The sequence below is a fragment of the Canis lupus genome, chromosome 17, assembly GCF_011100685.1.
Source record: "Canis lupus familiaris isolate Mischka breed German Shepherd chromosome 17, alternate assembly UU_Cfam_GSD_1.0, whole genome shotgun sequence".
Lineage (NCBI taxonomy): Eukaryota > Metazoa > Chordata > Mammalia > Carnivora > Canidae > Canis > Canis lupus.
The window spans coordinates 24617490-24645123 of record NC_049238.1 but is presented as its reverse complement, the minus strand read 5'-3'; the positions used below and the strand labels follow the sequence as shown (position 1 = coordinate 24645123).

The window sequence follows — 27634 nt, the reverse complement described above, 5'->3', positions numbered from 1 at the left end:
CCTGGCTGGGGGGAGACTGGGTACCCAGAAAGGAGAGTCATGGGCTGGTGGGGTGATAGTGAAGGGGGCACAGAGATCCTCTGAGGGAAGAAGATCCCGAGAAAGAAGTTGGCTGAGAAAAATGATGGGAAACATGTAGATAGTCTTTGAAGATGACCCAAGGAAATAGCAGGAAGGCTCTGGGAAGACAGTGTCATCCAATGGTCGGGAGCATGGGAGCTGGAGCCAGACTCCATGGGTTTAAATCCTACCTCGAGCACATAGTACCTGTGTGACATTGAGCAAGGCACTTACTCTCTCTATGCCTTGGTTTCCCCACTTGTAAAATGGGATTGGTAAAATTAGCATCTGTGATTGTGAGGATTAGATAGATGCAGATGTTTATGACACATGATAGGTACCCCCGACGTGTTACTTCTTTTATCACAGGGTAAGTTTGAGAAGTTTTATTAAGGATAAGCACAGTTCAGAATAGGATAGAAGCCTCCTCGTGGGATAGAGACTTTCTCATTCTAATGGGGCAGGTTGTAGGTCAGGGAAGAAGAGACCTAGGGCAATGAGAGAGCTAGTAGCTGGAGAAAGAAGACAGGGAGCCAAACACATTGAAATCATAGAGAGTCACATAATCAGCTCTAATAGTATTAGAGCTAAAGAGCCTGAAAGTGGAATGAGAGGAACAGGCCAGGGAAGGTCAGAGGAAAGGGGACTCAGGGTATCTCCCAAATGCATGGTGGGAGGAAAGAAATGAAACCACTTAGATGTGCTTCTAAGCGTTCATTTTTGGTGCCAAACTATTTCAATATTTAGTGCCCAGGTTTGGCTGACTTAATCAGATATATTCCATGGAAAAGATGGTCTTTGTTTTCTGTGCGTGGCATCGTACTTAGGGTTGGAAACACACGTGCTCTAGATTGAGCAAATTCTGGTCAGAGATGGGACACCTGGGTGGCTCTGCGGTTGAGCATCTGCCTTTCACTCAGGATGATGGTGGTGGGGTCCTGGGATTGAGTCCCATATCGAGCTCCCTGCAGGGAACCTGCTTTTCCCTTTGTCTATGCCTCTGTGTGTGTGTGTGTCTCTCATGAATAAATAAATAAAATCTTAAAAAAAAAAATTCTGGTCAGAGAGTCAAGTGAGATCTTGCTTGGGGGCCACGGGTGGTGGGGGCCCTCCTGTGTGGAGGGGGCACAGTCTTGAGGTGGGTTTAGGTCTCCCTTCCCACCAGGTTCGATTACAGGTCACCTTCCAGCTGGGCTCCTTGTGGCAGTCTCTTCCTTCCACTTTGTTGTGCACATGTGGCCAGAGACCACCTCCACCTGACCTGTTTCATATAGACCCAGCCGTGTTCCAGAGTTTTCTTTCACTCATGTGCTCTTTGCAGTCCACACTCTGGCCTCCCCATTCCTGAGCTAGCTATGCCCTGAACACATTCTCCCTCCTCCAGGTCTTCCTGCCTTTTGTCTGGGTTTTTCACTACACGTGTATACTCCTCTCATTTCCTCCTAAGCAAAGCAAACTGTGTTCATCATTCAAGCACGAACTCATTTGACACTTCTTCCGGGAAGCCTTCCCCACTTCCCTCATTCCTCTGGTATAGGTGTTAGAGATGTGTTCGTGCATGCCTCTCTGCAACCTTGCAGCCTCCTCGAGGCCTGGGGCCTTCGATCTTTGCATCTCCCCTCCATAGCACCAGAGTGCTCTAGGGGTCACCACTGATTTAGAGGATTGCAATGAATCTAATTGGGAATGAGCCAGAGGGAGATGATACAGGGCCGTATGGCCCTTCCCTGGACAGTGAGATGTCAGGGTCACCCTGTGGTGATATTCCAAGTATGGGTGACAGGTGTCAGGCTGTGACATTGCACAGCACACGCAGGGATCTCACACCACACCCCCTGTGTAGCAGCAGTATTCCAGGACATTAATAAAATCAATTATTGGATAAAAATCACTGGTTTCCAAAGCTTCATTTTGTGCTATTAGCAGGAGAATGCTGTTTCAAAGGGAGATAACAGAGAGAGAGAGAGATCAATTACCAGATTAGATCAAGTGGTGCGTGATCTAACTGCACACTGGCAGCTGCCCCCTGTGGGTAGAGCACCTGCCCTGCCATCTGTAGGGCCTGCCCTGGGCCTTCCTGTCAGGTTCCCCACGTACAGAGGGCATCCTGGTCAGCGATGGGATGGGCGGTACTCAGGCAGCTTTTCATACTTGCACAGTGACTAGAGTCAGTAGCACATGAGTGAGCATCTCATCCTTGGGGATATTGCCAGCCCCGGAGCCCCAGTCCTCACCTTCCAGGGCAGAGCCTGGTCAATAGGTTCTTCCCAGAGATACAGAGTTCTTTGTGCTTTGATGAACTTGAAAGGTCTGAGTGGCTCTCCCTGGGGGTGAAAATGTCAGCATCCATTCACTGGGCAGTGGCCACTGAGGGAAGCGTCCAGCGTGGGGAGGCTCTGAAGCCCACAGCCTCCTCTGGCTGTGCGGAGAGTCTCTGCTTGGGTGCTGAGCTGGTGTGGGCGGAGTGATGAGGCAGCCTGGCTCTGGGCAGGAGCCACCCCCTCCTGCCTTGTCAGTGGCCTCACCTTCTCTGCTGTGTGAATGCCCTGGAGGGCCTGGGAGACTGAGCTCTCCTTTGGGCTCTGCCACTGGCCCACCTGTGCAGACAAGCACATAACTTCTGTGAGAACGTGTCTTCCCAGCTTGGCACAGAGTCTGGGGAGGATGAAACAAGATCGTGAATCCAGAAGCTACCTTATACATTCTAAAGTGCCATGTCCAGGTACAGTGAGGGTATTACTTGTTCCCGCATTGATGCTTTGGAAAAATAATAGCAGATTTAGGGGCACCTGGGTGGCTCAGTCAGTTAAGTGTCCGACTCTTGATTGTGGCTCAGGTCATGATCTCAAAGATGGAACCCCGTTCCATCTGCACTCAGATGCACTCCATCAGGCTCTGCACTCAGCACGGAGTCTGCTTGGGATTCCCTCTATCTCCCTCTCCCTCTGCCCCTTCCCTCTGCCTACTCTTTCTCTCTCAAATAAATAAAGAAACCCTAAAAAAAATAATCACAGATTCCTGGGTTGGAGGAAGAAGCGAACACACAGGCGTCCATCTGGTGGGTCGCACACTATCATAGATGGATCGCCTACTTCCCATCTCTTCCTGTGGCATAGGGGGAATGACAGTCATTTGGTACCTGTTCTGCACCAGCTACTGTGTCAGCACTTTTCAGCCAGGTGTTCTCAAATTGCCCTGCTGAGGTGGTCCATGGGGTCAGGACACTAGAACGCAAGTCCCAGCCCTGCCACTTCCTGATGGTGGGATCCTGAGCAAGGTATGTAGCCTGCGGAGGCTGTTTTCTTGTCTGTGTAGTGGGCCTATGATCCCTGCCCACCTTCTAGAACTACCAGGAGCAGCGAGTAAAGATTCTCACATGGGACCCCGTACAGAGCGCTCAGTAAGCAGCAGCTGTCTTCATTGCATTGTTCTGTTTGTTACTATCGTTGCTGGTGGTTTTCTTAACATCCTACCTCTGGCTCCGTCTTTGGGCTGAACTTTGCTAGACAGACCTGTTCTCTGCAGTTGGGCGGTGACACGCAGAGGAGGCTGGTGGAGGGCTGGGAGCCATTCTCACTGACTTCCCATTTGTGCCACACAGACTTTGGAGGCTGACTGGGAGGACCTGTGGGACCAGTTTGATGAGCGGCAGTATCTGAATGCCAAAAAGTGGCGCGTTGGTGACGATCCCTATAAGCTGTATGCTTTCAACCAGCGGGAGAGCGAGCGGATCTCCAGCAGTCGGGCAGTCCCGGACACTCGCCATCTGAGGTACTTCGCCCCTACTCCCCCTTGTCACTCTCCCCCCTCCCCGGTGGTCATGACCGAGCAGCAGCAGGCTGGGTTCGTGCGGTGCCCACGCCAGGAATCGGGCAGATGTGCCATCTGCTGCCGGCTGGACGCTGAAGGGTCTGTGATGTGTAGCTCACACGCTCTGTGCCGCTCACTGCTGGGGCCATCCCCAGGCACTTCCAGGGAGAAATGTGTGGGCACCTCCTTCACCTGCACCTGGCCCCCCCCCCCCCCCCGCACCCAGTGGCCACCCTGAAATCCTGGAGCACTGAAGACCCGATGGCCTGGGCCTGTGTTCCTGGCAGATCCCCATGGCATGGCCTGGCTTGGCTTTCAAACGGAGGGAGGGCAGGATGGCCAGACCCCTGGGAAGGCGGGTTGGTGGCCTGTTCAGTCACTGGTCGTTGGAAGGTCATTTCCTCTTGCAGCCCGAGCACGTTTTGTTGTGCGAGATGAACAACCAGAGGGGCTTCTTCACACGCCTCTGCTGTCTGCTTCGGAGCAGCCCGTTCACACAGGCTCGTTCTGCTATCTGCCACCCAGCCATGCCTTCCAGTGGGCTGCAGAGGTCAGGGCTGAAACACTGCAGAGAGCTTTATTTCTCAGCGGAAAGGGTCTTTCTGAAGTCTTTCTCGTTGCCTCATTACCAGTCCTTCCTAGAGTCAAAGCCACAGGCTACTTTGAGGTCTGAGTGAGCAGGTCTGTCTCCACCCCACCTCCTCCATGCTGGCTTCCCTGACTATACCTGCGTAGTCCAGCTGTGCCAAAGGCCCCCTGGGGGGTGGGTGTCTTTCTGCCTACTGTGGGAAATCACTCAGCACCAGCTCCCAAGAGCAGCCTGGCACGTTTGGCATGGAGAAGCTCAAAGGCATTGTTAAATTGAGAGGCTAGGGGACTGGTGTTAGCTTCCTAGCTTTCTGTCTCCATCTGGGTCTGTGGGTACCCGCTCGTGGACACTGGGGTTTATGAGCAGGGTGGTAAGAATTTTGATGACTTTTGAGGCTGGTCAATCTGAAGGTACTTTAAGCAGGCAGTCTGTGAAGGCCGATGGACTCTGTTTCCCCAACTAGGCTGTATAGCTTAGAAACCTTGATGCACATAATGTGTCCTGTGGAGGGGCTGAAGCCGTCCTTGTTAGTCACCACCATTCATGAAAGGAACTGGAGTCCTGGTTTCCCCATAGAAATAATGCCAGGGCAGTGAGCTGGCTGTAAGGCATCTGTGGCTTCACAGGTCTTCAGAAGAAGACTCCAAGAGTCTGCAAACTTAACCCTCCCCTTGAAGTACCCATGAGACTCTTCTTAGCAGCACAGAGTCCCCCACACAGAGATCCAGGGCATTGGTTGTACCTCGAACATTCCCTGCTACTGACCTGAAGGCTTCTTAAAGTCAGAGTCTTGTATTACAACTATCAAAATTCTCCAGCACTAATCCTGGTCCTTGGCATCTGATAGAATTTTCTTTAAAAATTAGGTAATTTGGGGCACCTGAGTGGCTTCAGTGGCTTGGTTAAGCTTCTACCTTCAGCTCAGGCCATGATCCCAGGGTCCTGGGATGGAGCCCTACACTGGGCTCCCTGCTCAGCGGGGAGCCTGCTTCTCTCTCTTCCTCTGCTCCTCACCCTGCTCATGCTTGCTTTCTCTCTCACTCAAATAAATAAATAAAATATTAAAGAAAAAAAAAACAATAGGTAATTTTATTTCCTTGAGTGGAGACTACAGGTAGAACAGGGAAGAAGGAGAGAGAAGAAGGCTGAGAAGCCCCCCTGATCTCAGGTGGGATGGTCCTTCCCCTGTCCAGAGTCCAGACCGTGAGACCCTCCAGAAGACAAAGGACAGCCTCCTGCCCAGGAAAGGAGCCAGTGCATCTGGGCAAGAGCTCTGCCCCCACCTGTAGAAGGGAGGCAGGAAGTGGGGGCTTCACTGAGCTGGCAGGTGCAAAGGGACATCCTGAGCCGGACAGATTTCTGTGGTCAACCTGGTCTGTGATCTGAGAGGCAGAAATGAAAGCAATTTACAAGGGCCAGAAATACATGCTGGTTGTGAGTGAAGAACTGACACAGTCCCCGAGGATCCGAGTTTCCCAGGTCCTGTTTGGGGCTCTCACGCAGTCTGCTGTATCTGTTAAGTAAGTGTGGTCCGCTGGCATGGCAGCAAGAGGGAAAGGAGGACTTAGACCAAATCCAAGGCACCCTTGGGGAATCCAGAGAGGAAAAGTCTATCTGCCATATGTCTGCCTCCGGGCACTGACCTTGCCCAGTAGGAGCTGGGATTGTGTTACTCGGAGGATTTCAGATTTGTGGATCCTGATTCAAAAGAGCAGCAAGTGGAGAGGACAGGATATTGGGAACGAAGGCAAGCACATGGGACCAGGCAGCCGTGGTAGGTCTGTTGAGCACTGACTGTGTATAAGGCCGTGGGCTAGTGCCAGCAGAGGCCAACAATTGAATTGGCCATCTCCAGGCTGACTTTGATATGGGGCTGACCCTGTGCACACATCACTCTTGTACTAATGAGCATTCCAGAGACTGCCAGCAAAGCCCAGTGTTCCTCTCTCAGATGGGCCCCACTGGGGTTGACCTGTCTACTACTGCCAGCCCTCATCTCCCAGGGAATCTGTGTCTGTGAGGTGAAAACCACCAGCTAAGTCCCTTAATCCTAGGATCCCAGCCTCCTTGTATCCCGACTTCATCCTGACATAATGCCTGACTTCAGCCAGCCAGTGTGCCTGGGCTGCTGAAGCCCTAAAGCCCTTCTTGGGCCCTGCCTACCCCAGCTCTGAGCAGCTGGGGCTGCTGGTGACCTGTCTCCTATAACACATCAGCAGGATTCTGTCAATGGCTGGCATTTGGACCTGGATCATACTTTGCCCTGGGGGCTCACCTGTACATTGCAAGCCGCTGGCCAGCATCTTTGGCCTCTACCCACTAGATGCCAGTAGTACCCCCCCCGCCATGTTGTGACATTGCCAGATGTCTCCTGAGGGGCAAAGCTGCAGTGAGAATGAGCCACTGCTGTAGAGTCAGCCCCACTTGTTACCTGAGTTCTCGAGAGTGAAGTTTCAACATGAATTATCAGCCCCAGCAACAGAACGAAGCCTTCTGCCCTCTAAGGGGAGCCGTCTTTGCTAGCATCTACTACAGTGCCTGGTGTGTGATAGACGTTCAAGAAACATTTGTTGAACAAATGTGAGGGAAAGTAAATCTGCAGACACTTGACTACTTTCTCCCATCTGTCTTCTGTGCAAAGAGGGAAAGAGGCCTGAGAGGCAGCCCCCTTACACCTCTCCCTCCATCTTCAGTGGCTTTAGATGAGGAGGCAGGAGAACAGACTCAGTGAAAGGGGAAAAAAGCATTTTCCCTTAAAGAGTTCTCATTACTGGGAAGAGAAGAGTGAAGAAACAGCATGGGGGAGTGGCCTGTGCTTATTAAATTTGCTTCCAATTTTCTTACCACAGTAATTGGATTCTGATTTATAGGACATGTGTGGACAAGCGCCTGAGACAGAACTATTAGCTGAGCATTAGAGCACACGCTGCTGGGCGGCTAGCATTGGGGACATCGCTCAGGAATCCAGAGATGCTGTGAGGCTGGAGGAGGCAGCAGGTGGAGGGAGGAGGATGAGGCTGTGGAGGTTTTCACCCAAAAGGCAGCTGGGCTGATGGAAAAGCCAAACTGCACTGGCAGTATAGAACCCCTCGCAAGCCTGTCGTGGTCCGGCGTCGTATGAAAGCAGCCCCAGAGAGGCCAGGGATTTTGTTTCCCCATATGGAATAGAACAGTCACATTGTTTTCTCAGTCCTCCTGGGTGCCCGGGGAGGTGGCTGGATTGCCCTAGAGAGTGGAATGACCAAGGCAAGGAGGCAGGCTGGGAACTCCCCATTCCCAGGCTTTATGGGGGGTGGGGTTTAGTGAGTGATGTCCTCATCTCGGCTACTTTAGAAAGTATCTGTGGTTTCAGATAGATACCCTGTACATTCACCCTTTGGAGTTGACAAGCGAGCCTTCCCATGCCCACCCACCCCTGGCCTAACATGTAACATTTTCACATGAGATTGAAGATTGAGATTGAAACCTGCTGTCATCAGCCATTAGACACATCTTGGCCATGACTCAGTTTCCTCATCCCTGATCCGGGGCCTGTGGGAGGCGTGGGGATCAGGTGAGAAGCCATGGCCTTCCACGTGTCCCCGCTCCTTTCTCAGCTTTGTTCTCTCATTGCAGTTGGACTTGATAGCCTTGAAGCTTCCTCGGTACATGAGTCACTGCAGTTTGCACATTAGTGCACGCTTCTGTGGTTGGTTTTCTCATTCTAGATGTATCCACATCCATGCACTCAGCTCTCCTGCCTGCCTCCCTGGGAATCTCATGACTGCACTTGCATCGGGGCAACCTAGTTCCACATTTTCCCCTGAGATCCATAATCCTGTTAACATCTACGAGAGCCTGAACTCCCAGGGCACCACCAGGGTCCTCTGGGGTCACGAAGATGAAGACGTGGCTGTCTGTATCACGGTGGCGGTAGCATGCCATAAATAACTGTTGAAATGTAAGGAAGAGACCACATCTAGCTGGGGTGAGTGTGAGATTTCCCAGGGGAGTTCTCCTGTTTATCCAGCACTGGCTGGTCCAACAAATCGTCCTCATTTTCCAATTGTGCCACCCCCACCACTGTCGCCACACATTTTGGTGACAACAGCTGGATTTGTCATCATCCAAGTAGCCCATAGAACATCTGGCAGACAAGAAGCCATTAAACGGAGGCACACCCCTCGAGCAGGGAGGAAATATTTTGATAAAGCAAATGTATATTTTTGCTGTTGCCTAGCAATACTTATTATGGGATTGCTTTGATTGCAGGGGAGCAGGTGGCAGGGTGGACCGCGCCCGTGAGCCGCGAGCTGGAAGGCGTTGCATCTGGGAAGCCTCATTAGGTCACTTCCTCCTGGCTGGCTGGGTTTGATTGTTCCCCTCAGAGTACCGTCCCAGCCTTTGTCCAGTGCAGTGCTAAATGGTTCAAACAGTGGGATACCCATCGCTTGCCTGAAGGGAAAATTCTACACTTCGATACATCTCACCGGGAAGACATTTTTCCTTTGCTCCTTTTCATCCTGGGAAATGAAGGGGCAGTGGCCCAGTCTGGGATTGCATGTCTCCCTCCTTGTATTTACTCGGTTGGAATGGCTGCCAAAGATCATCATCATTTCTCTCCTTGTACTCGTCACTTAGCAGTAATAGGATAAAAATCTTTACGGCTGGAACGGCTAAGCATAAAAAATGTTCATATTCCCTCAGAGTCAAGGCTCTTCCACTAGCTTAGCACAGAGTTGGTGATTCCACATCAAGGCAGAGGGGAGGAGAGAGGAAACCCATCACAGACACTTAGCTTTTGCAAACATGCTCTCCCCATCTGCTACGTTCTGGGCCCTCCTGTGCACCATTTTTCAAGACAAGAGTTTGTGAGCCTATTGATAGTAGCTCTGAGTGCGCTTCACTCCAGAGCATCGTGGAGTCTCAGGGATCCTTGGCAGGAGCCAGGGGGCAGCAAGCTGAGTTTCTGAACATCCTAGAAGCGGCTCTGTAGAAGAACAGTGTCTGCTGGCCTGGGGGTGGCTCTCTGAGTACCAGGTACATGGCATAGAAGTGGGTTCTCACTGGGGCATGAGGGCAAGGGAAACCACAGAGGCTGAGATGGGAGGTACCTCTTAGGCCGGATTCCTTCCACTCCTGGTCCCCTGGGTCCCTGCGTGCTGCCCCTGTCCCTCTGCCACTGCCTGCTCTGTGAGTTTCAGGCAGATTTCCCAGAGTGGTTGCATCTCAGCCTTTGAAAGGGGACCAGTCAAGAAAATTGCTGATGAGAATTCATCTGAACAAAGCACCCTAATTGATGTTTTCACACACCTTATTTAAGCTTTGACATTATGTGTCTCATTCATTCGTTTTCCCATTCTTTCACTCATTCATCCACTCAACACATTTATCAAGCACTAACCACATGCCAAGCTCTGTGTTAGAAATTGGTCTCCACTCTCCAGGAGCTCATGGTCTATGGAGAAAATGGGACTGACTCCTGATACTCTACTGTGGGTTGCTCTGAGGCCATATTTTTTATTCTGGAGCTAATGCATGGGACTTCCTGTCCCCGATTCCCAGGAACCCATCTCCCGCCCCGTCCTGGTTTTGGTGTCGCTATTTCTGTCTTGGCCACGGAGCAAGCCATACGAGTTACGAGCTTTCCTGTAAAAAAGTCAGAACGGCATTAAGCTGGCCTACCCAGGAGAAGGCATTTATACTTGGAGGGGAGGCAGAGGCTTTCTGAAGGAAATGGCATTTGAGCTGGAATTGGGGGCGACAGGTAGGATTTTAGCAGGTGGCAAGCATCCCAGATTGAGGGAGCAGCATACGCAAAGACGAGGTGGGAGAGCCACATTGTTTTGCAGGAGTCAGTCCAATTTCCTTGGAGTGTGGGTGATGGAGGGGAGAATAATTCTGGATGCAAAACTGGGGGTCGTGTCATAACAAAGTCTTGAATTGAGGATAAGGAGCTTAGAGTTAGTTCAGTCAATGTTGGAATGCTTGGACTTTCATTCTGTCATGGCCTCATCATCTCAGCGACCCCAGATGTCCTAAGCAACATGTCCCTGCCCAATGCTGGGTCAGCGGAGCTCCTGCTGGTGGGGAGTGAGTGGAGGGCATAAGGTAGGACTGAGCAGAACTGTGCCAGGCAGCAGTGATGCACTTCCCGCCCCCCCGCCCCCCAAGGAAGGATAGACAATGGTAGGCAACCTCTAAAAGCAAGCTTAGCCTGAACTGGGGCGGACCCAAGGGGGTAGAGTATGGTATGGGATCCTGGCCTTAAGGCACTGGCCTCCTCAGGGTGGGGGTGTTGGGTCTTACACTGGGGAGTTTATTCTGGGGTGAGGTGGGAGAGATAAGCAAGAACTGGTCTGGAGGGAAAAGGAGCTGGTGGGGACCTGCAAAAGGAGTCTGTCCTTGACCCGCACCTGACTGTTGAGTTTAGGATTGAGCACCAGTACTGGCTATAAAAAGACTTGGACAGAGAAGCAAGACTAGCAGATTGAGCACATACCTAGATAGAGAGATCCAGGCTCAGAGAGGTTAAGGGACATGTCCAAGATCACACAGCTAGTCAATGCTTAGCCAAAACTCAAAATCAAGTTTTCAGATTGTAGGTTTATAGATATATAAATATATTCTGTCCCCAACATAAAGCCCATATTATGTCCAAGTTCACTGCTGTGTGTATGTGTGTGTGTGTATGTGTATGTTTTACTGCAGCTTATAGGGCAAAGAGAAGAAATGCTGCATGAGGATTTTGTTTCCCAGTTAAGGTAGTTTGATATTTCTGTTTCAGCTTTGCTTGGAGGCATGGGTGTAGCATAGTTCAGTCAGCTAACAGAGTCAGTTGTTTCTTGTAGTGTTCTCTCAGCAAGACCAAAGAGAACCCATGTGCCTTTGAAAGGCACTAAATGGCTTTAGTTCTGGAGGCGTGTTTCTCTCCCCCCGCCCCCGCCACGCATCCCCACCCTGGTTTGCCTCCTTTATTACACATTGCCCGAGGAAGGAGACAATGCAAAGAAATGTGGAAAGACACGGAGAAGTGTGTTCAGTGCCTAGGATTGGGAATTTGATCTGGAACGAACTATTTCCCCCACAAAATTTATCCTGCTGATTATTGAGTATTATGTTACTAGGTGTCAACCTTCAAAATTAAACAATAAAGGTTGTTGAGCAGCAAATGAGTTTGGCCAGAAAGAACAGAGAAATTGCATTTTGGGACATACAAACTATGGGGGATTGTGGGCAAGTCCGAAGAACAAAAGGTAAAGCATCCTTCGTAGGTGAAAGGAGGAGTTTGGAGAGGTCGTTCTGAACAAACATTCATTGGACAAAAATGCAGTGGTGGCGGCTTCTCATTGGCTGCAGGCCAGGGCAGCTTCCCGTTGCTGGGCTGAGAGGAAATCTTCCTTCTTCCTTCTGGACTGTGTATTTTGTTGTTGGGTTTTTTAATATTTATTTATTTATTTATTAGAGAGAGAGAGCGCGTAAGCACACAGGAGTCGGGAGAGAGGGGTGGAGGGAGAAGCAGACTCTGCAGGACCCGAGATTATGACCTGAGCCAAAGGCAGATGCTTCACCGACGGAGCTACCCAGGCGCCCTTGGACTGTGTGTATTGAATAAGGCTTCCTTTATTCATTTTCATGTAGGGATATATCAGTAAACAAGCAGTCCAAACACTTGCTCTCATGGAGCTTATTGGATTCGCCAGGTAGGCTGCCTGGCTGGGATCTCCTTGCTGCCCACCGCAGGTTGCCAGTACCTTCTCAACAGTGGGCCACTCACCCTAAGAGGAAGGTTCCCATAAGCTAGCCTTGAAAACAAGCCCTAGCGCATGCACTTGGAGCTGGTAACACCACAAAGGGAAGGTGGCATCATTTCTCTTTCCTCTAATTATCCTTTTTTTTTTTTTTTTGTTCATTGATTTTTGGGACCCCACAGTGTTTTGGGACACATTTAAGAAGGCAGAAGGCTAAAGAGGAGACCCTGGATTTGCATTCTGCACTGGGTGTTCTCTTTAGTGCTGTTGGGGTCATCAGGACAGCTGACATGCTCAAGAGAAGAGATGGGATTGGTGAGTTTGGCTGTGGCTCTTGCCCATGTTATGGGAGGTATTGAATTCTTCCACTTTGGTGGCTCTTGAAATATCCCTGCAAGACCAAAATATGCCCGAAGACTCAGAGCCTCTCTTCATCTTAAGTAAACTTTGAATCAGAGTACCATATACGTACAGAAGAGTTGACACTTCATTCATGTACACTTGAAGAAATTTCCAGGGAGAGCCCACCCCCATTCCTACATCAAGCACCTCCATCAAGGACAAGATGACTCTTGGTGCAGAGCCACCCTAATGTCCCTGCCCCTTCCTCCCCACCGTGGAACACTCTCCTGACTTCAAATGCCATAGACTAATATTGCTTGTTTTTGAACTTTTATAAATGGATTTAATACAGTATGCTCTTGTGTGTCTGGCTTCCCTCAAAATTAAGGGTATGAAATCCAGCCACACTTTCAAGATGCGGTGTGTTCATTCTCACGGCTGTAGAGTATTCCTTTGTATGAGTATATTGCCAATGATATATATGTTCTACTGTGAATGCTCCTTTTTGGGGTTTTTCCTTTAATGAATCTTGTACTTGTCTTGGTGAACATGGGTCTCCACCCCACCGGCTGTGGATGCGTCTGGGAGTTCCAGGGGCTCTTCGCCTTTGTCATCAGTGACTGGCTTTCGTGTGTTTCACTTGAGCCTTCGAGAGCCTGAGTCATGTTATCTTCCTGTGGTTTAGGTTTGCCTTTCTTTGGTGATCAGTGAGGTGGAGCACCTTTCAGAAGCTCACGGGCCACTCTGGTACCCCATTGAGTGTTTTATACCTGCTCTCTTCACCTTCCTAGGCCATTTGTCCAACAACCAAAGCACAAAGCCTGATTTTTAGTCTGCCCTCTATAACCTTCTGAGTGTTTTGTACATTTTCTCCCACATAATGGCAGTGCAGTGAAGGAGAGGGAAGCTACTGGACAGAGCACGAGAAGCCGTGGGTCCTAAGATAGTGCCCAACCCTTCAGCTGTCAGGGTGTTGTCTCCTCACAGGTAAGAAGAGGGAAGTAGCTCAGGGATGCTTAATAAGGTCGCTTTCGAGCCCTGTCTGCTAGATGAAAATACCTCTGCTGGGAAGAATGTGCAGGAATGATTTATGGAGTGAATCTGATTGGAGGCGATTTCCATTAGCAGGACTCCCTCCAGCTCAGGGGCACCTCCCCTCCCCTGTGGCCCCGGAGGATTCCTTCCCCTCATACACTTCTCTTCCTGAGGGGACTCAAGAGGCCATGCGTGCTGTCCTTATCACCACCTTGTCCATTTCTGTGGGGCCCACGTGCCTTCCCCTGGGTGGAGGTCACCAGACCCCCCTTCCCAGCTGGAGACGCCAACGTCAGCTGCTTTAATGGCATCTTTGCACTTCTCTGAAGGCCCCTGGGATCTCTTCAACAGCAAAGCAGTTTGGCACATCACACAAATGGCAGCTTGAGTGAAGACTGGTAACCTGCCCAGTTTTTGGTGTAGAATAAAGAGTTGTAACATAGGAACCTTACCCCTTTGTAACCCGGAGCACTGTCATGTTGGGTTACCATTCCCCCCTAGCTCTGCAAAGAATGATGGGCTGGTGTGATGTGCCACATGCGTCTCTAATGACAGAAAGGAACGGAGCTAACAGAACAGGCCTGGGGACATCCTGAGAGGCTTGGGCACCTGGCATAATTCCTAAGTAAAATCTGAATGTCAGCAGTCCTCAGAATAAGAGCAACCACACCCTCCAGCTCTACGAGACATCACAGAGGCTCTCACATCCCCTTCCCGGGACTTTCTTAGCGACCCTTCAGGTGAAGGGATCACTGCCACCTGATAGGGGAGGAAACGGAGCCCGGGCACTGTAACTGATTAACTGTGAGCTTTGAGATAGGGCATGTCTGCCAGTTATCTGCTGCTCCTCGGGTGAGTCATTCAAACTCCTCGAGCCTCGATTCCTCATCCTGAAATGGGAATGATCATGGTAGCCAGGGTTGCTGTCAGGGTGAGGCGAAATACTCCATGCTGAGCACTGAGCGCAGTCTTGAACCCCCAGTAAGCACTGTTTGAGCTGTGGTGAGGTGCTGATGAATCGTCAGATGGGTTTTAGTTCCAGGATTAGCATGAGCTCCCTGCCAGGCCCTATGATCTTTCCACGGCTCCGCAGCAGGTGGAGGAGGCAGGGCCGAGAGGGGGCCGGCCCCGCAGGAGCAAGGAGCCATGTGAATGGGTTTGCAGAGGTCCTGGCTCTGTGCCTGCTCCCCCACCTCTGAGTTGGGGCACGTTCCAGGAACAAGGTGGTGCGGGGGTGGAGAGGGTGCGGGCAGAGAAGTTCTGCACAGAGCTTCCTGCCTCAGCCTTGGCTCCTGGCGCCCAAACACTTAACTTGCCTGAATGTCAAACTTAACTTTAAAAACCGGAGCGCAAAATAAGCAATGAGGCAATCGCGATGCCACGTCTGGTGGAATGTGTACTTTTAAAATAGTGGGGATGGAAGCCAAGGCCAGCAGAGGGAGTGATTTCGGGGCCGGGCGCCAGGAAGTGGAACCGAGTCTGATAGCAGATGAAAAGAGCAGAGGAGGTGACAGCTGTGGGCGGGCGGCTGTGGAAAGCCGGTGCTGGCCAGGGTGACAGACAGTGGGATGGAGTGACGTGAGCAGTGGGCCTGGGGGCGGCTGGAAAAGCAGCTGAAGAAGACACCATGTGACCGAGGAAGGGGGACCCGTGGAGTCACGTAGCAGCCTCGCAGCCAGGGCTTCGGTGTGGGCTAGCAGGATCGGCCAGTGCCCCTGTGGTCGTCCTCGGTGTCCCTAAGGCCGCAGGAGCGACCCTTCTATGTGACAGAAGCCCACGGGTCCAGCTCTCACCTTCTGCCCCCACCCAGCCCCCACCATGACCTTGATCCCAGCCAGAGCAGACATCGTTCCATCTGCTCTCCTGCTTTCCTGCTTCTCCACATTTCCCCCTGGTTCGTCATATGAACACATCATTTTTAAAAAAGATTTTTTTTATTTATTAGAGAGAAAGAGCACTCGTACAGAGGAAGGGACAAAGGGAGACGGAGAATCTCCAGCAGATTCTGTGCTGAGCATGGAGCCCGATGACGAGGCTCAGTCCCATGACCCTGAGATCATGACCCGAGCCAAAATCAAGAGTCGGATGTTCAATGGACTGAGCCACCCAGGTGCCCCACTGGACGCATCTATCATTTATCCCTTACCCCGAGCCTCACTGAACCTGCCTGTACTACCTCTCGAGAGAGCAGGCCGCCTGCTTTGCTCTCACCTGCTCCATCTCAGGACAGGTCCTACTGTTCACCTTGGAGCCAAGCCCAAACCTTTGGAGTCCCACATGGCCCACCCTTATTCTGTTGAGTCTGCCTCCTAGAGAGCCCGTGGTCCCTGGCCTTGCTTGCCATCCTCAGTGACTATCCCCTGTGGCCTGGGTGACTATGGCAGCCTCTACCACCCTCCAGTATGGTTCTGGCCCCTTACCAGTCCATCCCCCACTCTTTCTCCATGGAGAGTTTTCCAAATGCAGACGCTTCGCTTCCCATCTAAAACCTTTCAGATGGGATCCCTAGGTGGCGCAGCGGTTTGGCGCCTGCCTTCGGCCTAGGGCGCGATCCTGGAGACCCGGGATCGAATCCCACATCGGGCTCCCAGTGCATGGAGCCTGCTTCTCCCTCTGCCTGTGTCTCTGCCTCTCTCTCTCTCTCTCTCTCTGTGACTATCATAAATAAATAAAAATTAAAAAAAAAATAAAAAAAAATAAAACCTTTCAGATGTTGGCTCATCATTGGCTCACATCTTCCAGAAGGCAGGTCCACCCAGCCAGTTGGGGCTGTGGCTGCCTGACTGTGCTCGAGACTTCATGCCTCTTTATCTTTGCTGCTGTCTTCTCAGGGCACTCCTTCATCTTTCAGAAACCTGGGGCAGTTGTGGGGGGGGGGGCGGGGGGAGGGAGGCTGTCCTCCATGAAGACATCTCACCCCCTCGGGCTAAGGTCAGCAGCTCCTCCTCACTCCTGAGCTCACTTGTGAGCCCTCATTACCCTGAGGGGCACACATCAGTCTCCCCGCTGAGACCTGGAGCAAGCTGGGGCCGGTGAGGTGTGCCAGCAGAGTGCCTGACACTGAGCCCCTCATCGGTACCGGCTGAGAGACTGTGCACCCGAAGAGCACCTCACTGGATTCACTGTCAGAACCGTCTACTGAAGACATGAGGGTTTGGGAGTGCAGGTGTGGGAAAGCATCCTTGAAACAGAGAGAGAAATCAAATCATGGGAAATTTAAAACCACCTTCACTCAACAAAGAATTCTCTGTTAGCACATAAATCCGGGACCACAATCAGCCAGTGTTTATTGATCAAACAGTTCTCCTGACGTGTGGTAGGCACCTTGTCTATGTTTTCCCAGCTAAGCCTCCCAACATCTTCTCTGTGATTCCGATTTAGAGATGAGGACGTTGACTCACTTGCCCTTATGAGCATCAAGAAGTAGAAAAGTGGGCCCTGGCCCATGGAGAAAACAGCACAGCTTTGCAGGCAGGGGAGTAAGTCCCATGAGAAGCGTGGTGGCGGAGTCTGCTGTGAGTGGCACAAGGGCTATGATTCAGGCAGCCCTGGATGGGAAGGTGGAGGCATGGGGGTGGGGAGGCATGTGGAGGTCATGTTGGAGGGAAGTGAGTGGACTGGGGTAGTAGAGCTGGAAGGCAGGGGGACTGCGGGGCAGGGCTGGGGGTCAGGGTGATGAGGAGGCCTTGGGTTATAGTCTGGTTTAGCTTCAAGGAACCAGGCGAGGGTAGGGAGAGTGGTGTGTGAGTGTGTGTGGAAAGCAGCGGGGAAGGAGATGGAGGGACAGTTCTGCAGGCTTAGAACAGTCAGGGGGCTCTTGTAGGGTGTGGCCCTGGCTTGGGGGGGGGTGGAGGTGAGAATAAAGGAGGCATGAGGCAGAAGGTGGTTCAGGACTGACTTGGAATGGACGGATTGGACTGATGAGACGTGCACGGGTAAGGTATGAGAAGACCTGGCTTTTTACCTCTCCACTTGAGGGACAGTTGGCCCTCAAGCAGGCCATTTCTGAGCTCAGCGGGCTGGGCCTGGCTGCATCCCTGGACTCACTAGGGCTACAGGTCTTATCTCAGCTGCTTCAATCTGAGGATTGATGGCAAAAGGTAAAAGGAAGCCCTGACTATTCTCTAATCCTTTAGCTGGAAAGTCTGAGAAATATCTGGAAATAGCTCAGGGAGCATCAAAGGGAGACACCAGTCTTTAGCAGTGAGGGACAGCCCAGACTTGTGGTTTTCCATCTTTCCAGAACCTTCCAGCATGTGCCAGGGCCAGTGTGAAATAAAGGCCGAGAGCCAGCCAATTGGATGACCATCCAGGGGCACCCCAGGGGAGCGAGTAAGAGCACAGAGTCAGGAGCCAGCCCATCTGGTTTTATCTGGAGGCTCTGCTGCTTACTGACCTGCCCTCAAAGTCCCCTCCACAACGAGAGGGGAGGAGCCCCAGCACTACCTCAGAGAATCTTTGCGCAGATCTAAAGCTCTTGGAAGAAGACCTGAGCCAGAGCCAGAGGTCAGTAGGTGTTGTCTGTTATTACTATTGTGTAATGTGATTCACGCAGGGCTAAAATAAGACTCGAAGGAGCCCTTGTCCCAGACACCGAGGCATCTTTTTCAGAAACATTGCAAAAATAGGCCTTGGCCCACCTCCGCACTTCCTGGTCCCAGCTACGCTCTGCATTTGCCTTTTGAGAACATTCTCCCCTGTGTTGTGTGCACGCACACGTACACGCGTGCACACACACGCACATGGTTGCCATCTGGGTGGTGCTCTGTACCAGCGCACACAGATCCTGGCGGCATCCCAAGAGAAGCCTTTTTGCTGCCTGCTGAGAGCAGTTGCTCTTCCTGGAGGGAAGGTACTGCTGCCTATCTGTGGTTTCCCCAAACCACAGGGTCCCACTCATTTCAAAGGAGCTGATAAGCAAAACAGCAAAATCGGTTCTCCGGGAAAGCAAGAGGGTCCTGTGCAGAGGGGAGCAGTGGTGGGTTCTAGGAGGCCTGAGCTCAGCCCGAGCTGTCTGCCTTCCCCAGTCAGGTGTGCATTCTGGGTCAGGTTGCACGGGCAGCCAAAGGCATGAGGAGATAAATTGGGACCAGGGATCAGAAAAACCATACCAATATGTTAGGTTCAGCAGCACCAAGGATGGACCTGAGGCTGCTGGTTCCGGAGCAAAGAGTGGAGATGTCCTGTCCTCCACGCTTGGTGTCCATGGTGTGGGGGGTGGGCAGTCAAATACAGGCTCATCATAGTGGATAGACCTTTGAGCTGTACTTTCATGTGTGAATTAGTGCAAATCTGATCCTTGGTGTCGGAAGAGAGGATACCATGAGAAAGATGTTCTTAAAGCTTAATTTTACAATTTAAAGGGTTTTTAATGATTCTGAAATTGCAGCCTTTTCTAATGTTTACACACCATTTTATGAAAGGATGATATTAGATGGTGGGATTTTTAAAATATGTTCTCTCTTCCACAAAATAAGATGTTGCAAACCTAATAATGGTCTTTATAATTTTTTAAGTTTTATTTTACTCATACAAAAGAACCCTGCATCTAGAAATGATTGTCTGGCACTAATGCTGAAATTTGAAATTGGGCTGTATACAAGCTAAGGTTGAGTAATATCTAGGACGTCAACATCCAATAAAAATAGATGTAAGCCATGTAGGTAATGTAAAATCTTCTGGTAGACACATTTGAAAAAGCAAAAGAAACAAGTGAAATTCTTTTTAATAATATGTTTTATTTAATTCAGTTTACCCAAATTTTGTCACTTTGACATACAGTGAGTGTGATGAGCTATTTTACATTGTTTTTCATACAAAGTCTTGGAAATCTTGTGCATATTTCACACTCCAATACCCAATGGCTATCACATCAGACAGCCTGGGTCCAGGCAAAGAGGGTGCCTGAGCCATGCCTGGCAACCCTGTCTGGGTAGGATTGTCTCTCGCTTCTCACTTGAAAGAACAACTGTTCATCATCTTTGAACAGGTTTGATGGACACCTTGATAATACCAGACACTGTTCTTCTCCCTAGGACTTTGCTAATCAAGAACATTCTGGCCCTTTAAACATAGCTGGGTATTTCTGGTGCTACAGAGAATGTGTCAGAGTCTCCACAGGCACCAAATGGCTGTCTTGGATATCTCCCAGGACAACCTTTACCCGGGGCTCCCTGTTTGTGCCACTATGGCTCCATATTCTAACTTCAGTAGTTTTAATGATTTGTTTGGTCTCTCTTCTCTGTATGACTGACCTTGGCACCTTGCTCAGTGTATATAGTTCAGCAGATTCCTTGAGCTGGTGTCACTCATACCTTGGCAAGGGACATTGTCCCCTCTGGCTTTGCCCCTGTGCGAGTGCCCCTGTTTCCTCCTTCATGCATCCACTCATTCTTCAGAAATGTATACCTACTGTCTAAGCACTGTGCTAGGTTCGGAGGTCGCAACACAAAGGAGTCCTTGCCTCGCTAAGTAGAGGGGAGAGAAGAATAAGTTCACAACTTTTGGTAATCGATTACAGAGATGTCCTAGGAGAGTGCACTGGGAAAACCTTGAGAGATCAAGAAATACTTTCCAGGGAAAGTAACTTCAAAGCCAAGATTAGAATAAGAGAAAATGGCCCAACCTTGGAAGAGAAGAGAGTGCATTTCAGACACATGGGAGGGAGGCCGTGGCTACAGAGGTCCGGAGAGAAAAGAGTGGGTCAGGCAAAAGGTGTCCGGATCTGGAGCATGCGGGGTGGGGAGGAGTCAGAAGTGGTGCCGGGTCACTAGGAGAGGAAGCCATAATTAGAAGTTTCAATGTCATTTTGTGAGCAGTTAGGCAGCATTGAAACATGTTAAAAATTTGCAGTTTGGAAAGATCATTCTAGCTGCAGTGTGCAGGCTAGATTGGAAAGGGATAAAGCCAGCTTGGAAGTTGCTGCAGTAATATAGAGAAGACATGATGGGAATGTGAAGAAACAGCCAGGTCGAGAGATAAATTAAGAAGGATTGACAGGACTAGGCCTTTCATTAGATTAGGAGGCCACGGAGAGGCATGATTCGAGAATATCTCTTGGATTTGAGTACACGGTAGATGGTAGACTGGGGAAGACAAAAGGCATAGCAGGCTTGGCTGAGGTGCTGGAGGCAGAGGGTGGGTAAAGAAGAGGTCACCTCATGGGGATATCCCAGGGAAGGTGCTCATCAAGATTAGGGATAGGGTTGGGGTCATTAGCAGACAGATAGAAAATTGAAGCCTTGGAAAAAAGTTGTGTCATCCAAAGAGAAGGAAGACTGAGAAGAAGTGGTTTAGGAGAATTTGGGTGGGATTGGGAACACGAGAACTTCAGATGAGGGAAGAAGAGGAAAACCCAGGAGAGGGGCACCTGGGTAGCTCAGTGGTTGAGCGTCTGCCTTTGACTCAGGTCGTGATCCCAGGGTCTTGGGATCGAGTCCTGCATCAGGCTCCCTGTGGGGAGCCTGCTTTTCCCTCTGCCTATGTCTCGGCCTCTCTCTCTGTGTCTTTCATGAATAAATGAATAAAATCTTAAAAAACAAACAAACAAAACTCAGAAGAGACAGCCTAAGAGGATAGCCACACTAAGGTGACTTCGCTAAAGCCAAGGGCAAAGAATCAAGTATCGAATAAAGTGTGTGACTGTCAATGTCAAGTGCTACAGAGATAACAAGTAAAGACTGACAAGTTTCCACTAGCTTAGTGACACTGAGAAGTGATAGGGACCTTGGTGGTAGGATTTGGTGGGGAGAGGGGAAAATGGGGCACTGGAAAGCAGAGGTGGGCAGTAACGCTCTATAGACTGAGCCTGAGGCCTCTCTCTATCATCTGACTGGGGCCCCCAAGCTTGGTTCCTTGAAGGAAATAGCAAGTTCAGTCATTAAGACCCAGAAGATCTTAGACCACTAACTAGCAGGGTGGCCTTGGGCAGGTCATTTCACTGTTCAGGGCCTCAGTTTCCTCATCTGTGAATAAACAGGGAGCTGGAACCAATTTTTTCTAAACCTGTGTCCCACAGAATTCTCTTAGGTAAATGCTATGCTTTACTCACCATATATCCAGTAGATATGTGAGTTCCCACCATGTGTAAGGGATTGTCTGCTAGGAAGAAGGAAGAGTGTGAGGGTGGGGAGGGGGCAGGTTTTGAGGTCAAAGCTGCATAAACAATAGGCTAGGAGAAGTCTCAAAACTTGTAACATATTCATGTGTATTGGTGGATCACCAGAAGGGTGATCTAGTATTTTTCCAGTATTTCTCATTTGTCCAACTGATTTGACTTGTCTACACTTTATTCACGGAGCATGCATAGTCTTCTCCTGGAGACACTGTCCACCAGCTGGCAGTGTAGGGAGTGATTAGCCAGATGCTCTTCCTGGTACTTTCTACTGTTATAGCAAGTCAGGGATTTGAGGAGGGAGATAGAGAATCCAAAGCAGCCTCCATGCTGAGTACAGGGCTCAGTCCCATGACCCCAAGATCATGATCTGAACCAAAACCAAGAGCCACCCAGGCCCCTGACACCATGGCCTCTATATAATAGCAGCCTTCTTCCCCAATTAGCTTCCCAGTTTGTCAGCAAAGACCCCTCTTGGGCATTCTTACATTGCCAGGAAAATGGGCTTGCAGAGCTGTTTTCTGGGAACACTATTCTGATCTATGGGCTGCAATTAATCTGATGGTGGAAGTGCTCTAGAATGGTCAAGATGTAGGTTTCTTAGAAATGTGATGCTACTGAGAGTAGCTGGCTGAGAAATCCAGGAGGATACTTGGGAGGAAGAAGTGAACTGCAGGCCCCAAGCTGGATGACAGAGTCAACGAGGAATATGGTGGTGGTTGGTGCAAGGGAAGGCATTTGTTAGCCTAAGTAGGCTCACCCTGAGATCAAGTCTTCTGTTAAATGGCCTTGTGTTCCTGGAGGGATGTCAATGATACCATCTAGGTCAGCCTTTCTGCAAGAGAATTAACCCTTTAAGCCCCAGAACATCCACTATAATGAAAGGAATTAACTTCTCCTTTACCCATGTGGAAGGGTACTCCTGTGAACCATCCATGGGAGAAGTGAGCAAAGAATCAGACAATGTTCTTGTATTGTATGGTTCATATTAAGAACTCCTGGGATGCCGGGGGGGTGGGGGGGGAGGTCACAGCTGTTGAGCGTCTGCCTTCGGCTCAGGGCATGATCCCAGAGTCCCAGGATCGAGTCCCACATTGGGCTTCCTGCATGGAGCCTGCTTCTCCCTCTGCCTATGTCTCTGACTCTCTCTCAGTGTCTCTCATGAATAAATAAATAAATAAAATAAATAAATGAATAAACAAACAAACAAAATCTTAAAAAAAAAAAAAAAAACTCCTGAGGGAGTTGAATCTATAAAGATTGGAACAACCCCAAAAGGGACTCCTGGAGAACTTCTCTGTGTATGTAGGGTCCCCGGCATCCATAACTAGCATCATCTTGAAGAATGGGGGCCATCAAAGGGTCCTGTGGGGGCTCTGGGAGCACGTCATTTGGACAGCCATGATGCAGTTGCACAGCTTTTCCATCAACTGCCCAAGAGGATTTACCACTGACCCCAGGGGTGTGAGAAATGCTGCTGACCTTGTTTCTTCAGGTAGCTAAGAGTACCTTGTCTGTTGCTGCATAACAAATTACCCACAAATTAGTGGCTTCACAGGACATTTATTATCTCAGTTTCTGTGGGTCAGGCATTCGGGTATGGCTCAGGTGTCTCACAGGCAGTGAGCCGTGGGTCAGCTGGAGCTACTGGCATCTCAGGACAAAACTGGGCTGGACCCTCATCCCAGTTCCTTCTTGTGGTTGTGGGCAGGATTCAGTTCCTCACCGGCTGTTGACCTGAGGTCATGCTCCGTTCCTTGCCTTGCGAGGCTCCCCAACATGGCAGCTTACTTCACCCAAGAATGCAAGCCAAAAGGACAGATGTCCCGGTCTTTCCTAACAGAATCTCAGAAGTGGCATCCCGTCACTTTAGTTGTACTCTGTTCCTGAATGTGTCAGCCCACATTCCGGGGGAGGGAACTGCACAAGGCCTTGGGGGTGGGAGACCATCTACTGCCCACCAATAGTACCCAACCAGGTTTCTAGGCAGCTCACTGTCCTGCCCTGGCCCACAAACCCCCTTCCCAAAGTAAAGGATTTTAATAAATTGTTCAGCAATTAAAACCTGGCAGCATAATGGAGTAGCAGATCTCACTGTTATTCTAAGTATCTTTCATGAGATGTAGAATTTCTGTAATCCTAAGTGAGGACAGCTGTTGAGGCAAGACCTAGGAGCAGTATATATTTATGTGGATGAACAAATTAATCTGCATGTGAAATCCCAGTGAAATTGACATGAAATAAAAATTTCATGCCTTACAGTGTATCTGTGTTGCCCATGAAATGAGATTAAAAGGAATTTCTGACTTTACAGTTGTCATACTTTTCATACTGCTTGCATTTTTCCTCTTCTAAAGACTTGAATTTGGACCTAGAGGCCAGACACAAGCTTGGCATTTTATACCTTTTGGCCACCTTCCTTTTCCTCTTGGCTGGGAGCAGGCTTCCTTACATAGAACTAAACCGGGAAATATTAGATGTTCTCCGCTCTAAGTACAAAACCTGTGACTCTAAACACTGGCAGCGTGCTCACTCCCTGTCCCAAGGCAGCTGACATACTGAAAAGGTCGGTCGGCCAAGAGCTTAGCCCCCCTCATCCTTCCTCACACACATCAGCTTTGTGGTGGGTGTTCGTGTCCTGGGGAACGAGGGGAGGACTTGGTGGTCTCCCTGAGACCTCTTCAGGGCTGGAGCCATGACGTGGTGAGATGAGACGAGAGTGCAGGAGGGATGGGGGATGTGCCCCCTTACCTCTGCACCTGGAAATCCACGGATTGTCACTCCCTTGGAGGCAGTGTTCTCCCAGGAAACGGGTCCCATCTCTACTTTATGCCTGTGTTTCCCTTGGCCCCTGTGCCTGTAGAGTTCAGATATGGAACATACAGAGAAGACAGCCCATTCACTTTCTCTGGCTGAGTCTGGCCTCTGCTGCATGTGCAGGAAGCAGAGGGATGGGCACAGCTTTCTGTTTAGGAATAGATGTTCATGAATTGCTCCTCCCAGGGCCTCACTGATACCACACCTTTGCTGGCTCCAATCTGGGCGGTAAGTTGGAGCCCCTGTAGGGACTCCCCATTGGCAGCTTAGCCAGCACTTTGCCTGTCCTCCTCTAAACTATCCAGGAGCATCAGCCTGTCCTTCCCCTCCAGGAGGGTTGTTCCAAGAGCTGAGTTCCAGAGCTCAGTGGAAACTGCTTCTTGGGGGGCACCTGGGTCATTCAGTCAGTTAAGCATCTACCTTCAGCTCAGGTCATGATCCTGGGGTCCTGGGACTAAGCTCCATGTCGGGCTCCCTGCTCCATGGGGAGCTTCTCCCTCTCCCTCTACTCTTCCCCACTCTGCTTGTACTCTTTCTCTCTCTGCCTCTCAAGTAAATAAAATCTAGACACAAAGAAAGAAAAGAAAAGAAAAGAAAGAAAGAAAAGAAAAGAAAAGAAAAGAAAAGAAAAGAAAAGAAAAGAAAGGAGAAAGAGAAAAAGAGAAAAAGAAAAAGAAAGAAACTAACTGCTTCTTGGGTTGATGACTTGAGTGGGAACACATGTGTCCACAGGGCACATACAGGACCAGAACAGCAGCTGGAGACTCATGGATACCCTAATGCTTGGAACACTGCTGGCATGGAGGTGTTGTGGCATGGTGACAGTTGTGGCATGGTGACAAGGACGTCTGGCAGGCCTGGGTTTGAATCCCCGCTTTGGCTGCAGCCAGTTATTTAACCTCCCAGTGCCTCAGTTTCCTCCTGAGTGAGTCCATGAAGCAGTGGCCCTTCATAAGGTTATGGTGCCCATAAGGTTATGGAGCATTAGATATGCAGGGTGCTCAACACAGTGGCTGGTAGCAGGGGCCACTTTTGAGAGAGAGAACATGCGTGTGTACACAAGCTGGGCAAGGGTATGGCAGGAGGCAGAGGTGGAGAAAGAATCCCAAGCAGGGGCCATGCCCAGCATGGAGCCCAGCATGGGGCTGGATCCCACAACCCCAAGATCGTGACCTGAGTTGAAATCAAGAGTCAGATGCTTAACCGACTGAGCCACCCAGGCGCCCCCAAAGTAGTTTAATTTCATCACTGTAAACTAGAAGCTAAGGCTTAGAGAAGTAGAGTCACTGCCAAGCTCCCGAGTGATGACACACCCAGGGTGTCCCCCCGCCCCCAAGGCCTGCGTGATCTCCATTACATCTTGCCGCGTATTTGTGTGACCTTTCCCCTTACTGCCTCAGTCTCCCCTCTGGGATGCCAGAGCCCTGCTTCAGGAGTGTGTCTTATCACACTATTGTCTGCGTTGTCAATGGCAGGGGAGTGCAGTGGCTTTCTTTTCCATCAGTGTGTTGGTAATAATTCTGCTCTCCTCTGCTTCAGAATTGCTGGGTCGGCCTCTCCATCACTCCCTCCTGTTTTGACACTCCACGATAAAAACCCACATGTTTATAATTTATGACCATGTCTCTTCTTCCGTAGGGGTGGAGTGCTGTAGGAGGAAGAAGTATGTCCAGAAATCAAAGGACCTGGGTGCCAGCCTTAGCAGGCACACTTGGGGCCACTAGGAGCCTCTGTTGCCCACTGATAAAATGGGGATGATGATGATGACGATATCATAACACTGCTTACAGGCAGCTGTCACTTTCATGAGCTTGTGTACACGGGATGCCTGGGTGACTCCGTCAGTTAAGCATCTGCCTTTGGCTCAGGTTGTATCCTGGGGTCCTGGGATGGAGCCCCATGTCGGGCTTTGAGCTCAGAGGGGAGCCTGCTTCCCCATCCACCTGTGCCCCTCCCCCCTCCTTGCGCATGCGCTTTCTCTCTCTCAATAAATAAAATCTTTAAAAAACAAAACATGTGCACATTATATTTCAATGGTAACAGCGACCACCACTTAGTATGTTTCTGACATACCCGCGTTGGCACCTGTTGGGGTGCAGGGGTGGGGTAGGGGAGCAGTGATTGGTGTGGAGAGACGGAAAGAGATGGAGGAGGGAGAGGCTCCTCCCTGTGCCCTGGGGCTGGCGTTGCAAACCTCTGTGGGAGCGTCCTCGGCCGGGAAGTGGCACTGGACACTCAAGAAGTTGGGTTCAGGAAGCACTTTGAGACACACCTCAGCTTGGGGAAATCAAGAGTCTCTGTTGAGTTTTTCAGGAAAAAGAAACCAAAAAACACAGAACAACCAAAAAAAACTACACGTGGGAAATGAGCTCAGCGGAGCATCCGTTACTCAGGAGGTGTGGGGGCCGTCAGGACAGCAGCCCGGCAGGCAGGCTCCCCGCACGCTGGCCCGCCCTTCCTCCCCGCTCTACCCCCACAGCGATCTTCCCTGCTCACTGGCTCTTCTCTCCAGTAAAACCCCTGAATCTTTAATAAATTATAAACATGCTTTCCCATCTGTCTGCGGCGCCAGATCTCAGCATTGGTAGCTTTTGACATTCCCCCAGTGTCCCTAATAGATCTTGCCATTTGATTAATCTTTTAGATCCTTCTCCCAGAGAGCCCACCATCCGAGCTGACTCTCCTCAGCGTCCACCTTGAAGGATTTGTCTCCGCCTCTCTGCCTTGTACCTGTACCTCCCAGTACCTGCTGCTCATTCCCAAGCAGGACTGCAGGATGCTAGGGACAGGTGGCAGTTAGAAGTCACGGGACCTGGGTTCAGCTGGCCTGAGCCACTCACCGGCCGTGTGACCCCTGAGTGAGATTCTGAGCCTCTGGTTCTCCTCTTGTGTGGAGTAGAGGTTCTCAGATGCTGTTGCGAGGGTCAGATGAGACCGTGAATGCACTGTGACCAGGGGCAGGAGGAAGGCACCGTGAAGTCCCCGGAGCCAGGCCACCCAGGCCATAGGGTGCAAGGCACTGTCCTGCTGCCTGCCCTCCGTGGGCCTTTGCACGCTGGAGCTCTTCGGGGTTCCCCGCCCCACCTCCAGAAGAGCCCCCTGTCCCTTATCCTGCAGGCTCATGAGGCTGGAGGGGAG

General features: G+C 50.5%; 1 protein-coding gene and 1 long non-coding RNA gene across 3 annotated transcripts in view; both read left to right on the top strand.

Moving 5' to 3' along the window:
• Positions 1–27634, top strand: part of GALNT14 (polypeptide N-acetylgalactosaminyltransferase 14) — a 205447-nt gene that overhangs the window by 124601 nt on the left and 53212 nt on the right. For both annotated transcript variants that reach the window (XM_038561198.1, XM_038561199.1), the window contains exon 2: positions 3662–3831. In XM_038561198.1, coding sequence (XP_038417126.1) covers positions 3662–3831 — 170 coding nt within the window. The remainder of the gene's footprint in view (positions 1–3661; positions 3832–27634) is intronic.
• On the top strand, positions 8062–9057 carry LOC119869778. Its single transcript, XR_005372278.1, has 2 exons — positions 8062–8426; positions 8711–9057. It is a non-coding gene; the product is annotated as an uncharacterized LOC119869778 (long non-coding RNA).